This window comes from Gadus morhua, chromosome 5 (assembly GCF_902167405.1).
Source record: "Gadus morhua chromosome 5, gadMor3.0, whole genome shotgun sequence".
NCBI lineage: Eukaryota > Metazoa > Chordata > Actinopteri > Gadiformes > Gadidae > Gadus > Gadus morhua.
The window spans coordinates 12437248-12454829 of record NC_044052.1 but is presented as its reverse complement, the minus strand read 5'-3'; the positions used below and the strand labels follow the sequence as shown (position 1 = coordinate 12454829).

General features: G+C 51.4%; 1 protein-coding gene across 1 annotated transcript in view; it reads right to left on the bottom strand.

The window, feature by feature from the left end:
• Positions 1 to 16737, bottom strand: part of LOC115543976 (fibroblast growth factor receptor-like 1) — a 30046-nt gene extending 13309 nt beyond the window's left edge. The window contains exons 1-2 of the mRNA XM_030356701.1: positions 16436 to 16737; positions 15833 to 15928 (exon numbers count right to left, since the gene is read on the bottom strand). Coding sequence (XP_030212561.1) covers positions 15833 to 15896 — 64 coding nt within the window. The 5' untranslated portion in view covers positions 15897 to 15928; positions 16436 to 16737. The remainder of the gene's footprint in view (positions 1 to 15832; positions 15929 to 16435) is intronic.
• Positions 16738 to 17582: the final 845 nt, after the last annotated feature.

Sequence of the window (17582 nt, the reverse complement as noted above, 5' to 3'; positions counted from 1 at the left end):
CATGGAGCCGACTCATAAGGACCCGGTTGATCCCGGTGGGACCAAAGGCTGGCATGTGAAGGCCTCTCACACACGCTTGAGCAGCATGGTGCCGAGGGCGGGGGGGGGATGTTGGACTGCCCATGTTCCACTCCTCTGATGAGTGTTTACAACGTTGTCCAGAGACCAGGGAACGGCACGGGCCGGTTGGACTGCAGAGAGGCTACCAGGGAACGGGGCCATGTTAAACAATGGAAAAAGGACTTGATTCATGACTAGGGGTCTCGTAGGTGCTGGAAAGCATCAAAAGTGCATTGATCGCAGTCTGGGGCTCGTTCAGCCAAACAAAACCCAAGGAAAATCTATGACTGGATTCCTGGATCCAGGGGGCGGGAGGCGAAGGGAGAAGGAGGATGAGACGACCCACGGAGCGCTCTCTCTGCTGTACAAGAATGCATGAAGGTGTGGAAAAACAAGCGTTCTGCGCGGCGTCGTAGCAGCGAGAGCAGCGCTGCTTAAGCTCCTGAGCTCAGGGCTTAATAAACCAAAGACTTTGGCGGCCGGTTCTGAGCGGGAGGAATTTGCAACAAATGATTTCCTCCCTGCATCTCCGCTCTAATACGAGTCGATAAGAAACAGAGAGCGATTGAAGTTGGACTCCAAACAAGGCTGGAGAGGTGCTGCAGTCAAGGCCGACGCCGAGGACCCTAATGAGGGCTGTGTTTGTGCCGTCTGATCACCGCAGTCTTCCGCTCCCCTTGTTTGGGCAGGGAGGAACCCTCCTCCACCCTCCTCCCCCCCTCCTCCAGCCCTCCTCCCCCCCTTCTCCACCTTCCTCCCTTCAAGGACGCTCTCTCATAACCTTGGGAGCTGGAGGCTCCATTCCCTGACCCGGGCCCGCGGTCTGAGAAATCAAAACACCCACAGGAAGGAAATATTATCAACCTTGATAGCAGAAATCTCCATTGGAGAAATGCAGAGGCGCTCGTCCACGCCGCTGCACCGTATAAGGAGTACAGCAGACCGGGGCCGGAGCTGTCTGTTCTGCCTCCAGAGGGGAGACGTGCTGGGTCGTGGTTTGAGCCTCCCTCCCTGGTCACAGCCTCCCTGCAGAGAACACGATGACCGGCGACAGCCTCTTACCCTCAGAGAACACGACGGTGCGAATCTTCAGGAGGGACGACAAGCTGGTGAACGTCTCCGCGTGTTTACGTAAATTGTTGGCATTGTTGGAAGCATTATAGATGGAACACGATGCATGTGACCGCATGGGGGTGACTGAGTTACAGTATGCGTACAGTTGCCTGTTGGAGCGGGGGATCCGTGTGTGAAAGGAATCTTTCATGGAACTGCGAGGGAGAAGACGAGGCCTGGCAACTCACAGAATTAGTTGTTTTATTTTGCTCCGTCTGGCGATGGAGGAGAAAGGCCATATTGAACAACAAGCATTCTTGTGATTCGGACTAAATATAGTATGTTCGTGCATACCGTCATACAGCCTCTTTATGCATCACTGATGAGCCACGAGGGGGTTTATAGGGGAAAATATATGGGGCCGCAAAGGCTACAGAAAGCTGAGGTTAAAGTGAAATACCAAGAAACACACATGGGCAGGACCCGAAGCGTCCAGTTTAGATGTGCTGGCACTTCCCTCCCCATGTATTCTCTCTTTTTGAAAGAACACCTGTGGATCTGTAATAAATGTCTACAGTGCGCTCCCCCTCCCTAGTGCTTTTTCGCTCGCTCATGGCAAACATGTCAATAAAGGTTTGGCTTGTCTGCTGACAGACGATCCACTGGAGAACACCTGGGAGCGAGTCAACCACACAGAGAACAAGGTGCTAACGCACGCAACGCAGCCGCATCCAGCGCCGAACACGGCCTTCAAACAAACACCACCAGCATCCACCCATTAAAAGGGATTTCGTCCTAATCTCTAGCCAAACGCCGAGACGTGTTCTGTTCTTCTACAGCCCCGTAGCACGCTACTCGACCAGAATGAGCAAATAGTTGTATAAACACGCATCTGGTGGAATGCCTCTTCAATACGGAGTATTTACATAATGTCTGGCAAGTGGGCCGTGAGGGGCTGTTAAGACTTGCAGAAGGTTCCTCCGACTGGGCCGTGGTTCTGACGTGTCAAACAGAACCCTGGAGAGAGGAGAACAGGCAGACGGTGCTGCTGACCTCTCGTACTAGCAGACCAGTAGCGAGGTGGAGAGGAAGGAATTAGACTTTTATGGATCCTGTGCTTGCAGGGAAATAACTTCCTGTCATCCAGCTCCCAAACCTCAGGGGCGCCTTTAGAACACACGTCTGCTACACAAGTCTGCTACACACTGCTGCAAACTGCTGCTACACACGTCTGCTACACACTGCTAATACACAATTCTGCTGCACACTGCTAATACCCACTGCTGCGTACTGCGGCTTCACACGTCTGCTACACACTGCTAATACACACTGCTGCTACACACTTCTGACTGCTACACACATCTGCTACAAACGTCTGCTACACACTCCTGCCACACACTTCTGCTGTACACTTCTGCTAAACACGTCTGCTACACACTTCTGCTACACACGTCTGCTAAACACGTCAACTACACAATTATGCTACACACTTCTGCTACACACGTCTGCTACACACCCCTGCTACACACCTCTACTACACACGTCTGTTAGACACATCTGCTCCACCATAGTGGATGCTAGGCAGCCATGACTTGGCCTGGCCTGCCATGTGAGAGCAGAACGGCCAAAAGCCGAGTAGAAGCTGGAAGAAAGAAACTAAATGAAAGGAATAAATAAGGTGTGAGCGTAGCAGGGGGACGCAGGGCCCGGTGACTCCACCGGAGACCCAGGGACTCAGGAGTTGGCGGCTCCGAGGGAAAAAGGTGAGGCAGGGGCCTCAAGCTCGGCCTGCAGAGTGTGTGAACGCTGCTGTCCCTAAAACCTGCCGCCACATCCAGCTATACATTTCACCAGCCAGAGATAAAAGTCTCCCCAGGGGCTGGGAGCCATCGGGCCCTTTTCAGGAGAAAGGGGGCCGGGGTTTTAAGGGGATGCAATGATAAGGTGAAAGCAGATGGGAAGGCTGAGAGATAGAGTCTGAAAGAGAGAGAGAGGGTTTGGGGGCCCGGGGGTTTTGGGGGCCCAAGGGTAACGGTAGAGAGAGAGAGAGAGAGAGGGGGAGAGAGAGAATGGTTTTGACAGCAGTGGGGCAGCGGAGGGTAAAGAATGCCGTCTTTTCTTACCCCTCCAGACGTCCTGCCCGGCAACTTCACCCAATGCGGTAATCAATACCTTTTATTTTCCCCTCTCGGCTTTCCAATCAATAGATAAGGCCAGGTTAGGACCGGCCTGGACAATGGCTCTTTCTTCGGCCCCATCTGATGTGGGCTGAATGGGGACTGCTCCACTGGTGGGAATGGGAAGGCTGAGGCTATTGGGTGACCAGAAAGAGCACAGACTAGAGAAAGAGAGAACCAGGGTTGTGGGGGAGAGAGATGGGGTGCGAGCGAGGGTTGGAGGGGTCTGTATGAGTAAAGAATAGAATAAGAGAGAGATTAAGACGCATGGTGTCTTGTCAGCGAGGTATGCGCCTGAGAGAGACGGTATTCTCGTTAACGGTGACATCGGGCTCAAGTTGCTCGCGGCGACTTCAAAGCGAAACGGAAGCCGCCTCCGCTGCTTATAAGAGAAACAACAGCGGCTCTCCTCCTCCACCCTCTCCCCCGCCTCTCTCTCCCCCGCCTCTCTCTCCTCCTCCTCTCTCTCCTGCTCCTTGCTCTCCTCTTCCTCGCTCTCTGCTTCTCCCTCCTCCTCCTCCTCTCTTCTCCTCTTCCCTCTCCTCCTCCTCTCTCTTCCTCCTCGTCCACACACACAATGCAAACTCCGCCGCCTCCATCAGAAGAGCGAGTGCGCTCAAAGAGTGTAAGAAGAGTAGAGGAACGACTCCAGCGTTGTCATAAAGCTTATGGAAACATCTCAATCACAGGGCTTACCTTTAACAGGCCTTACTGGGGAGCCTTTGAACTCAAGGTTGCTATATTTTATTAGGCATGAGCGCTTCCCTACGGGCCCAGCTGTCTGCAGGGGGTGGGGGGGGGGGGGCTGGGTCCAGCAGACGTGTGCATCAGCGTTTACACACGCTCCCACGACCAAAGGCTGCCCTTCACCCCCTCACCACCACACTGCTGTGAGGTGGAAACCAGAAAGGTGCCCAAGCCGTTGAGCGCCTGAGCTAGAACAAAAGACAAAGTAACCAGGGGGATCCGAACCAGCGACCTTGCCCCAAGATTCCTGTTTACTCGCACTTAACCAGGGCGAGGGGGGGGGGGGGGATTATTTGGGTGTCTGAGCCTGTGGTGGTAATCCGCTGTCCCGCGCGCGGTGAGTGGTCCTCCAGCCGCTTTATCTCACTCCATTAGGCCCAGGGCCGGCGCGGCGCACACAGGGGCAGAGCGTGCCTGGCCTGGGCCACTTATCAGGGGAGAGAGGCACCGAGACGCAGGCACAGAGAGACACCAAGAGAGAGAGACATAGCAAGAGATAGGGCTTGACAACGTCGGACAAAGATAGAGAGAGAGAGAGAGAGAGAGAGAGAGAGAGAGAGAGAGAGAGAGAGAGAGAGAGAGAGAGAGAGAGCAAGAGAGAGAGATAGAGAGAGAGAGAGAGAGAGAGAGAGAGAGAGAGAGAGAGAGAGAGAGAGAGAGAGAGAGAGAGAGAGAGAGAGGGGCCTCCTTCAACACAGAGCCCACGAGGCGAGCCATGACCGGGGAGCAGAGGGGATTAGGTGGGCCCGGGCGGCAGCAACCAGGAATCCCAACAATCTCACACTGGGCTCCCTAGCTCGGCCTCCACCACATGACATAGTTACACAGACCCCACCTCCACCGCTCTCTCTCTCTCTCTCTCTCTCTCTCTCTCTCTCTCTCTCTCTCTCTCTCTCTCTCTCTCTCTCTCTCTCTCTCTCTCTCTCTCTCTCTCTCTCTCTCTCTCTCTCTCTCTCTCTCTCTCTCTCTCTCTCTCTCTCTCTCTCTCTCTCTCTCTCTCTCTCTCTCTCTCTCTCTCTCTCTCTCTCTCTCTCTCTCTCTCTCTCTCTCTCTCTCTCTCTCTCTCTCCTATAGCGTGAGGGCGAGGAGGAGCACCTGTCTACCAGTCCTCGATGATCTGGTTGGGGGACGATGAGCTGGAAGGAGAGCTGGCCGTCCACGGCACATCGTAGGAACACGTGTAGGAGTAGAACCCCCCCCCCCCCCCCCCTCCCGTATTAACGTGCACGCCCAGGCCCTAAAAATGTGCCACGTGAGGTTCACGAGAGAGAAAGTTGAACTGTTGAACATACCGCTGGGTGTTCAACTGGACTTAATCTCGCGGTAAGCGTAACCGTGGACGACGACTTCAACCCCAGGAAGTGCCCCCCCCCCCCCCTTGTTACAATGCCTCCGCTCCGCTCCGATTGGCTCTTTCTTCGTGCCCGCTGCACGGTTCCCTCCGTTAGTCATCGACGGGCGGCGCTCCACCCAACGCACCGTCACGCACCCCTTCCCCCCCCCTTCACCTCGACTCCCTGCATTCCTGCCTGGTACTGGAGCAGGAACACACCAAAACAACATCTCCCCAACCTGCACCGGGTGTGTGTGTGTGTGTGTGTGTGTGCACTCATGTATGTGTGTGTGTTTGCGTGTGTATGTGTGCGTGTGTCTGTATTTGGTCGTACGTGTGTTTGTGTGTGTCAGTTTGTATGCGTGTGTGTGTGTATGTGTGTGTTGACAGCGGAGGTGTGCGATGGGATGCAGATGTTCCGTTAGCTGGAGCCCCGTGGCTCGGCCGCTGCCTGGCAGGCGGACACGCAGGCGGTAAACAACGAGCGCTTCCAAGCAGACATGCAGTCACGCCAGCTCCACGCTGCGCGTCTGTCTGTCCCTGTGTGTATGTGTGTGTGTGTGTCTGTCTGTCCCGGTGTGTGTGTGTGTGTGTCTATGTGTGTTTGTGTCTTTGTGTGTCTTTGTATGTGTGTGTGTGTGTGTGTGTCTGTATGTCTAAGCCCGACCCGACCGATAAAGGATTTTTAAGGCCGATACAAATGCAAATATTTGGTGATTTAAAAATCTGATATTCCTTTATCGCCCGACATATATTTAAAAAAGAAATTCCAGAAACGCGTAACAAAACATAAACGGATTGGTTATTTGTAGTTATTTATGAGTCCTCACTAAAATAATAAGGTAATGCAGTCTAAAAATAAACTTTATTCGATTGTTTTATTGTCACAACAGAAAAGTCTAAATCAAAATGTATTAAAGTTCTGATAAAAAAAAATTAGAAAAATACAAACTGAGGATATGAAACTCAAAGTCCTTTTAAGAAAAACACAATAACCCCCCCAAAAAAATTAAAATAATAATAATCTGCAGATATTTTTTTATCGGCTGATATCGATAGTTTGGAAAATGCCTAATATCGGCCCGCCGATCTATCGGTCGGGCTATAGTGCTAAGATGGCCTAGCGTCCTTTGGCCGAACGCTCCTCCTTTCTGGAGCTCCCTAGGCAACCCAACACCGAGTGGTAGGGGTGGTGTTGGGGGGTAGGGGGTTAGGGCTGCGGGTGGTGAGTGGGGGGTGTTTGCGCGGAGGGGAGGGGAGGGGAGGGGAGGGGAGGAGGGGTCCCGTCTCCACAACAGTGGGAAGCGCTTTACACCAGCGCCTTTGTCAACAGGACCTTTCTGGGGGGCGAGAGCCAGTGACAGAATATGATGTAGCGGGAGGGACGGGCAGAATGGAGACCTTTCAGATCCAGGGGAACGGGTGTGGGAGAGGCTGGGAGGAGGCGCCGGGGGTGGGGGAGGTGGTCGGAGCAGGTGAGAGACAAGCAAAGGGGGATGAGGTGATGTAGAGACATGGAGGCGCTGAGAGGTAGAGAGCTGAGAGGGAGACAAACTGAATTTGGGAGAGGGAGGAGGGTCCGTGTGTGTGTGTGTGTGTGTGTTGGGGGGAGGTAGGGCGGAGGGCTGGAGGGGGGGGGGGGGGGGGGGGGGGGGCTAGTGGAGCCAGCAAAGCTCTCACTGACAGCAATGGGCCCCCCTCGGCGGTCCGGGAATATTGTCTGAAATCAATCCGTCGTCGAGGAGCTGTTGTCCCTGTGCCGCCGCGGTAGCCCCGCCGCTCCGGGACACGACTCGCGCGGCGCTGCCTGGGTTCACCTTGCAGGCCCCGTCCCGCTAAGGTCACAGCCCCCGATCTATCTTGGTCTGCCTGTCCGCCTCTATCTTTATCTCCATCTCTCTGTACATGTTTTCCACTGTACTGCGCTGGCCTCGGAGCGGTGGCCAGTGACAACACAACCACGCGCCGTTCGGTTTGATATCATGGCCTGCTGTAAATTAGAACTGCTTAGTTTTAAGAGACGTTACTTGGGTTGCATTTCAGACGGATGGAACACACACAAAGATATTCCCCGTGATTAATTGAGTTTGGCGTTCTTTTCTGCTTCCTACCCTCAGTAGCTCAATGAGTGCGGATTTATATTACGTTAGTGGTGTTTACACGTTGGACAAGGTTTCACACATACTTCCCAGAGTGCCAAACCATGTCCTTGATACGAGGGAAAAACCGGCGTTGAATATAAATATCAGCAAACTAATTATATGAAATATTGTCCAATGTTAGACCATGACTAATCGAGAGGAAATCAGTTCTGTTTCAACAAGTTATTTTGTTTTGAAAGAGAATATTGTCAAACTATAATCACCGCAGTGCCCTTAAATCTAAACCTCCATTACCCTTTAATCAGGCTTATATATTATTACATAGGAATAAACAATAATAGAGAATGAAGCTGTTGAGGCCAGGTCTCAACAGGTCTCGCTTAGAGGCGGGGCCTCGCTTTGGCCCCATTCTCAGGCGTTGCTCCGCCCTTTTTCACTGGTCATGGAAACGCAGATCAGCGCGGCCCGGTACGGGTCGGCCAGCCCAAAGTGCTGCTGGGAAAAGGCCATGTGTCTCTGGCTCTGCCTGCTGCTGTCTCCTCGTGTTAACGAGTTAGGGAGCAAGGGGAGTCCAGGTGAGTGTTTACAGAGACGCTCTGTTTGCCCAGAGAGCCGCTCTGTGTTGACGCTCAATCTCAGTTTTCTATCAGCGTTCGGACCGGTTAGTCTGGGTCTGGGTCTGGTCCAGCCTCAGACTCCAACACACACACACACACACACACACACACACACACATACACATACACACAACAACACCCACACATATACACACATATACACACACATACACACACACACACACACACACACACACACACACACACACACACACACACACACACACACACACACACACACACACACACACACACACACACACACACACACACACACACACACACACACACACACAAGGAAATGAAATCAGTCTCGCAGCACGATTGACGACTCCAGGCTCGGATGGCAGTAGCACGGCTATAAAATATGACTCTCTGGCTTTTGGAAGGGTTTTCTTTCCACTGTTTCCACCATTTTGTTCCTAAATACCTAGCTGTTCTTTCAGCCCATTGAGTAAAGACCCAACGGGGTCTCGTCCGAATAGAATTCACGAGGCCCCCCCTTCCCCCCCTCCCTGCCTCGTTATGATTGACATCTGTACTGAACGAGAGCAAGGACGGAATGCAGCGGCGGCGGCGGCAGAGCGCTCCGACGGTAAACTTCACGGATGACGTCGCCGTGACTAACAGACGGCCTCCGAACCAGATTCCTTTAGGCTCCCAATCAATAGGGTCAGCGCTCCACGGCTCTCCACGCTCCGTCAAAAGAATTCCTAATGTAAAACTAAGTGGAAGGGCTCGGAGGCAGGAGGCCATATGGCGTCCCGTGGAAGGCCGACGGAGGTGAACAGGGAGGGGAGGAAGAGCGGGGGTGGAGGTGGAGGAGGAAGCGGTTGCAGGCGGGGGTCGGAGGGGTGGAGGAGGGTGGTGGCGGCGCTGGAGGCCTCATTCAGGGCTTGCTATCCCGGCCAAACGCCGGATGGCTCGGCTGAGCTTTTCTTCAGCTGCCCCCTTTTCTTTTTGCTTCGGGGTCCAGCCAACCAACTCTGCTGCCACCATAACTTTCAATCAACCTTTTAACGATAGTACAAAACACATGCAAACAGTGGGGGGGCTTGGGGGGGGGGGGGGGGTGAGCAGGACAACTGTTGCTTTCTAATGAATCCCCCCCACAAAGGAAAAGAAGACGAGGGGGGTAGGGGGGGGGATAACAAAACAACAGAATGAATGTGATATTCAGAGTCTCTCTGTCGGACTCTGTTGTTACATTAAAAAGCTTTGGTGACAGCAATTACTCCGAGGTAGGGTGGAGAAAAAAACGCCAAAATGTGGTAAAGGAGACAGAGATTACATTCAGAGATGCGGAGATATCATTCCCCTCCGCAAGAGATGCAACAGGTATCTGGGATGTGGGCTGCAATGGGTGAGGATGAGACTGGCGCAGTCTGCTCCAGCAGGTCAGGGCAAGCTCAGCAAACATGAGTACAAGATGGGCCGGATAATGTTTCTCTGCTCATAATCGTCCCTTTATGCCCTTTATCACCACAATGGAAAATCTTTAACGTGTCGAAGCCTGCGAGGTCCGACCAAACATCCTGAACCCGGAGTCCATTGTCAGGTGAACACAGACAGGCTGCTCTTGGGTAAGAGCAGGCAGAATGACGCGTAGCTCGCTGAACAGCTAACCATGCTGGCTGTAATGGTAATGTATTAAGTTGTATCAATACAGAGAAGGCAGTCAAATACAGCTGATTTATTGAGAAAGTATCAGACAAGGGCAGGAGGAAGCTAGTAGCTAGTAGTTGCTTCCACAAAGAGAGGGAGAGCAAGATAGAGAGAGAGAGAGGGAGAGAGAGAGAGAGAGAGAGAGAGAGAGAGAGAGAGAGAGAGAGAGAGAGAGAGAGAGAGAGAGAGAGAGAGAGAGAGAGAGAGAGAGAGATCAAGAGAGAGAGAGGGAGGGAGAGAGAGAGAGAGAGAGAGAGCAAAAGAGAGACAGTGAAAGTGATAGAGAGAGAGTGAGAGCGATAGAGAGAGAGAGAGAGAGAGAGAGAGAGAGAGAGAGAGAGAGAGAGAGAGAGAGAGAGAGAGAGAGAGAGAGAGAGAGGTTCTGCAAGACAAACACTTCTCACTGTGGGGTTGAAATGTTATTGTAAGGTCACTTGTAAGGTCTCAGCAGGAGACTCTCTCGCCCCCCCCCCATCCACCATTTCTTCTTTTGAAAGGCTCAAGCCCCTCTGTCTTCTGGGCTTTAACGCAGGAACCCGGAGGAACCAGCCTAGACAGATCAGTCAACAACCTACACACACACACACAAACGCACACACACACACACACACGCACACACGCACGCACGCACGCACGCACGCACGCACACACGCACGCACACACACACACACACACACACACACACACACACACACACACACACACACACACACACACACACACACACACACACACACACACACACACACACACACACAGACTAGCATATTGTCTGAGAGTTCAGCTTCAGGCTCTAACTCAGCGTCAGTCGGCCGGTTGTTTAACTAATAGTTTGTTCAAATATAGGAGATAATAAAGTGTGTAAATCAAAGCCAAAATAAAGGCAAAGGGGACAAAGTGAATTATCATGTGAATGGCTGCCGTGCAGACAGGCCTGCGCCCCACGGTACAGGGGATCCACAGGCTTCCCGTAAAAGGTTAAAAGTAGCAAATGGAATTCTATTTAACAAAACCCAAATCTGTTTAGCCAACAGGAAGAGTGTGTGTGTGGTCCCGGAGTCCGGCTCGCGCCAACTGGCCAAACACACTAATGAATGTTGTCTACGCTGCGAGTCTCTACATATTTATTCCATTTAGTGGGAGTCAGGCCGGTCTCCTGCCCCCCCCCAACCCTGACACACAGCAGCATTAACATACAGCTGTGGCAGCAGGGCAAACAGCAACCCAGAGACAAAGGCAGCTGGGGTGGCACATGAATGCTAATTGAGGTGACCATTTAAAGTGTAAGTAAACGGAGGGAGGGCGACCCCCGCTGGAGTCACCACCCGCTGACCTCCATGATGGCCACTTATCACAGCTTCCCTGTCCCATACAGGACCCCTCCTTTCCCCCCCCCTCAATAGGGCCGGGTTTTGACACATTCCCCTCACACACTGTGTCCTAAAGACGCCCATCACCCCACCAACCGTCCTCCTTTACAGCTCAGGTGTGTGTGGAGGTCAGACCTGGGTGGCCATGGATAGAGAGCATGCATGGTTGTGGTCACTGTGTTGGGGATATATATATATATAAAGAGATATATCTTTATATACATTAGGGCTCTTAAATTAGCGGGATAATATATATACTGATATAGATAAAAACTAAAATATATCTCTTTATATATATCTCTATATATAGATATATGTCTTTATATATATATATATATATATATATACATATATATATATATATATATATATATATATATATATATATATATATATATATATATATATATATATACATGCATATATATATATATCTGCAGAGTAGCATGACTCGTAGCCCTGCCAAGGTTTTCTCTTTACTGTGAATTACCTGATGTTTCTCGGGGAGAACTCATTACAATGATTGTTCTCGGAGCAATTTGTGTTTGATAATACACATATGCACGCACACACACACACATGAGCACGCACACTGGGACGCACCAGGAGCGTTGCACCGTCAACAATGCTCGTAACTCCTTCTCACGCACCTCCTAATGGCAGCCGCCGGGAGGGCCCCTCATGGGAAGGTGGGCCCCTCCCTGGGAGGTGGGGGGCTGCGTTGGGGTGGGGGGCTGCGTTGGGGTGGGGGGCTGGGTGGGGGTGGGGGAGCTGGGTGGGGGTGGGGGGCTGCGTTGGGGTGGGGGGCTGGGTGGGGGTGGGGGAGCTGGGTGGTGGTGGGGGAGCTGGGTGGGGGTGGGGGAGCTGGGTGGTGGGGGCTGCGTTGGGGTGGGAGGCTGGGTGGAGGTGGGGGGCAGGTGAGCTGGGTGGGCGTGGGAGGCTGGGTGGAGGTGGGAGGCTGGGTGGAGGTGGGGGGCAGGTGAGCTGGGTGGGCGTGGGAGGCTGGGTGGAGGTGGGAGGCTGGGTGGAGGTGGGGGGCAGGTGAGCTGGGTGGGCGTGGGAGGCTGGGTGGAGGTGGGGGGCTGGGTGGAGGTGGGAGGCTGGGTGGAGGTGGGTGGAGGTGGTTGGCTGGGTGGGGGGGGCACCAGTGCACACAATAATCCAGCCATTGTTCGGTGCAAACGGAGCCAGTCTGAGTAAATAGGAGCTAACAGAGAGGGCCGGCCAGGGTAAAGGTCAGCCCATGCCTTGTTTTAACGACAGCACATTAACTTAATTTTAACTTAAGAGAGAGAGAGAGAGAGAGAGACCCAGAGCCAGGCCGAGAGAGAGAGAGAGAGAGAGAGAGAGAGAGAGAGAGAGAGAGAGAGAGAGAGAGAGAGAGAGAGAGAGAGAGAGAGAGAGCCAGGCCGAGAGAGAGAGAGAGAAAGAGAGAGAGAGAGAGAGAGAGAGAGAGAGAGAGAGACCCAGAGCCAGACCGAGAGAGAGAGAGAGAGAGAGAGAGAGAGAGAGAGAGAGAGAGAGAGAGAGAGAGAGAGAGAGAGAGAGAGAGAGAGAGAGAGAGAGAGAGAGAGAGAGAGAGAGAGAGAGAGAGAGAGACAGAGCCTGACGAGAGAGAGAGAGAGAGAGAGAAAAAACCGGGCAAGAATAGGGGGACACACGGGCGGTAGTGTCAGATAGTCCATGCTCCTAATAAGCTTTGCCCAGAGAGAGAGAGAGAGAGAGAGAGAGAGAGAGAGAGAGAGAGAGAGAGAGAGAGAGAGAGAGAGAGAGAGAGAGAGAGACAGAGACAGAGAGAGGGAGAGACAAAGAGAGAGAGAGAGAGAGAGAGAGAGAGAGAGAGAGAGAGAGAGAGAGAGAGAGAGAGAGAGAGAGAGAGAGAGAGAGACAGAGAGAGACAGAGAGAGAGAGATTGAGAGAGGGAGAGAGAGAGAGAGAGAGAGAGTAGCGTACCACACCGCTGTGTTATAGCATCTTATTATTCCCGGTCCTATTTAAAAAATAAGACCACTGTGGGGTATTTGGTTACAGAGAAACCGGCCTCATTACGTTTGAAGGAAATGGAAAACTGTGTGCAAGCCAAAGGCCCTTGTGATTTTAAAGGCCCTTGGCATACAATGCATCTCAAAGTACCCACTTGTTATGAAGCCATGATGTAACACTGCTATAAAACCTATGTTTTGTGAAAGCAAGCATAGGCTTTAGCAAGATTCAACATTCTTCTGATGGTGTAGAGAGCATTCAGAGGGTGTGTTTGTTTGTGTGTGTGTGTGTGAGTGCATGTGTGTGCGTGTGTTTGGGTGCATGTATGTCTGTCCGTCTGAGTGATTGTGTGCATGAGTGTGTATTTGGATGTGTGTGTGCGTGTGTAAGTGTGCTTGTGCGCATGTGTATGTGTGAGTGCGGTCATCTGCGTGTGTGCAAGTGTACATCATACGTGCCTGACAAGCAAATGTGAATGTTTAAACGTGCACGTGCATGCCAGCACGCCCCGCTGAAGTGTTAATGGCGGTGAATGCAGAGAACCGTCGGGCACCCCCCCCCCCCCCCCTCATGTTTCCAGGGGTTCTGCAGAGCCGGTCCCCAGGTCCAGCTGGCCTGTTCCCTGTCCCACACAAGTGTCACCACATAAAGGCTGCTGCCCTAGGAGGGGGCTCTGAAACCCCACAGCTTCCTGGGGGGTCCCAGGAAGCTGTGGGGTTTCAGAGGGGGGTCGTGAGGTGTGCCTGTGTGTGGGTGTGTGTGTGTGCGTGTGTATGGATGTGTGTATGGGTTTGTGTGTGTACTTGCTTGTGTCGTGTTTGTGAGTATCTTTATGCATGTGAGTGTGTGCCTGTGCATGCGTGTGTTTGTGTGAGTGGATATTGGTGTGTGTATTGGTTTGTGTGTGTGAGTGTGTGTGTGTGTGTGTCTGTGTGTGTGTGTGTGTGTGTGTGTGTGTATGTGTGTGTGTGAGTGTGCGTGGTGGGGGGGTACAGGCTGGCGAGGGCCAGACATGCTGTGTCAAGCGTTGTGACAGGAAATGGCTTTAAAATGCTCGAGTGACCCCAGCGCTGCTCAGCGTCATCCGGTGTGTGTTGGGGGGGGGGGTATTCCATCCGTGGCGGTGAAGCAACACCCTCCACACACACCACACACACGCCGCCCCCCCTACCCCCCACCCCCCTACTACCGGCCCGCCCCGTACAATTTCATTCGCGTTCGTCAAAGATGTCATCATAGGCCGTTAAACTTTACAGGAACACTTTAACAGTGGTGTCGGGCCCGGGGCCCGCGGCCCCCACGCGTCTCTGTCTTCACAGCTTCCTAAAGTCCACCCGTTCTGCTTGGAGTCCGGGTCTGGGCGGAAGGGGGAGCCGGGGGGTTCTCCAGCCCTCTGTTTGTTTGGTGTTCCACCGGATGCAGATCCTCCCCCCCCCCCCCCCCCCCCCCCTCCACCGTACCCCTCAGTTTCCTCAGCCCCCCTTTAATCAGCGCATCACAGCAGCGCGAGGCGTCCGTCCGACAGGGCCCCCCCGACTCTCTGGGTTCCCCGCTCGGGATCCCCCTTCGGGGTTCTGCTCTGCCTCTGACTTGTGTTAATCCGATAAACACACGTAACCGTCTAACCTCGCTCAGCCTCCATCGCTTGTTTACTTTTTGCCGCTCTGTCCGGCGGGCCATGGCCGGCACACCGCTGAATGAGGCTTTGTCTCTGGGTTCTGGCGATTTAATCTCTCTCTCTAAACTGCCACCAGCCCACCCCCCCCCCCCCCCCCCCCCACCCTGACGGCCACATGCTGGTATTGTACGGATCAGATGCCGACTGAGGAGGGGCGGGTAATTGAGACGCTTTAGTTTTTCACGCTGGAGAATTCTGCGTTGCTTTTCGTTTTCTGTTTTTTCTCCCTCTCTAAGCCTGAGGTTTGTTTTGAAAACATGTCCCTTGGCGGCCGAACCACGCGGCCCCGGAGCCCAGTGTCGAACATCAGACTTTTCTCGGTCGGATGAGATCACAGAACGGTACACGGTTTGTGATCGCTTAACGCTGCGGGGTTATTGTCTTCGTACACAGAACAAACGCTGACAAATCAATGCTGCAAAGCTTCTCAAGCCTGTCTCAGGCCACATGCACACACACACACACATACACACATCTACACACTAAGGCGTAGAAGTGATAGTCCATAGGCCAAGTCCTTTGCAACTGGACTCCCAACATCGACTTGAGCTTTCTCACCCCTTGAAGCTGATGGATGTGTGTGTTTGGCTTAGCTGAAGTGAACACGCAAGCACACAGGCACACACTCACACACACACACACACACACACACACACACACACACACACACACACACACACACACACACACACACACACACACACACACACACACACACACACACACACACAGAAGGGGAATGAGTGAAAGAGGGGTTTGGGTTGGCCCAATGTCGACTTCCCCACTGTTGACTTTGGGATCTGTTTCGAGTAGCTTTTTTGTAGTTTTTCCTGCTGCTCGTTCTTAGTGTGAAAAAGTCAGAGCCAACTGAGATTTCTTTGTGTATGGTACACAATAAACCACAGCCTGTCAAATTAACTTAGCCCAGACAGGAATCCCGTATTAATCCAAGCTTAAAACAACCGAAATAGACTCGGAAAGGAAAATACTGAAGGGGAGAACAGACAGAAAAGGCTAAAGGTTTCATTAAAGGTTTGCCTCTCTTACCTCTTGCGCAGTCAGTCAACAACACAGCCTCACAGATGAGGAGAAGTATCTGCAGGATCCTCATTCTCACTGAAGACAAATTCAACTTCCCCAGATCTGGAAAACACATTGAAGTAGATTACACTTTAAAGTTAGCATAAGGTACACAGCGGGCCGAGAATAACCGGAGACGGGCAACCAGGGTGAATAAAGGCAATTAAGGTTATTGCTTATGAACATTTACATATACAATTACATGCTTATGAAAGTGAAATTGATTAAATGAAATAAAATAAATGAAGGTACAGTTCAAAGCATGATCACAATTTAATTACAGTTTACACATTAGCTAATATATTGTATTACTAAGAAGAGAAGTTAGCATAAAATTCATCCCATGTTCTCCATCAAAATCATCACTTTTTTTTATCAGTCAATGTTATACCCGGGAAGGCAATGCTTATTCGAAACTTTTATTTAAGTTTTGTGCCAATTAATACTGCCAACCCTTCACATACGGACGAATAAATAAAACGACCCACTTATCAAACACACAGGGCTTTATCTTGCTAACAGCTCAGTAATCTGAAGATCGACTTTAAAGGAACTTTTGAACATATTTACCTCAAGTCCGCGGACAGTCCATGGATCCACTTAGAGTGGTCGACTTTCCATCGCTCTCTCAGGACAACGCGCTCATTCGGTCTGTAGAGTAACGGGACTGAAGACCCAAGAGGAACCGTACATGTCCGAAGAAAACCACTGAAAACCCCGAGGAGCCCTGAGGTGTTCGCTGAGACGTAGGCCAACTTTCAATTCAAATACCGGACTAGTTGGCTCTGGGCAGTCCACTACATCCACCAGTGACTCCAACTACATCCACCCAGTGACTCCACAGTCCCACCAAGTGAGTGACTCCACGGCCCCACCGCCGAGGCGCTCGTCCACCCCAGCGCTCAACTTCTGGCCAATCAGAGGCCAGCTCATTTGTCAACACATTAACTCTTTCTGTCTCACAAACAAGACTTATTGGCTGCTTAACATGTATGTCCCTGTGAGATTGAAGAAGAAAATCCGAGATTTTTCGAAAACGTCCAAAAAGTTAATGCTATTTATTATAATTTGTGTACCATGCCCGTACAAAACACGTTGGTGGACTGACGTTCAACCAGTCTGGGTTTGAAAAGCAAAAGGTCAAGAGTGTAAACTTGTTTGGTTGATCAATACATAATACAATGGCATTAAATAGGCCTACATTAGAATTACGGGATTAATACTGATGACATTTATATCAATGACGTGTCAGTGTTTGAGTGCGTGCTGCCCACTAGTGGGGAACTAGAGATTACATTAAGGCTGCTCCCTATAAAATTACAAACTCTGGTATTGGACTATCTATGAAGCCATACATTGGACCAAATACATAGAAATTATATATCAAATGCAGCACAGAGCTAGACGTCGGGGTAACCTCACAAAGTACCTTAATATACCAGAAAATAAGAATACAACATTAAATGGGTCAGTTATTTACAGTAAACTAGTGGTGTAAACGTATTGATGGTTTATGTTGTTATGGATGTCATCACCAGAAAATGACAACAGCATTGACTGATTATGACCAAGACGATTGTTTTCTTTTTTATCAGGAAATGTTATTTATTTGAAGGTACATAGCATTTAAAACTATATAACAGCATTTGTTTTTATTTTATAATACAGAGCACAACATATTAACATAACTCGCATTTTTACAAAATAAGTCCAAGCT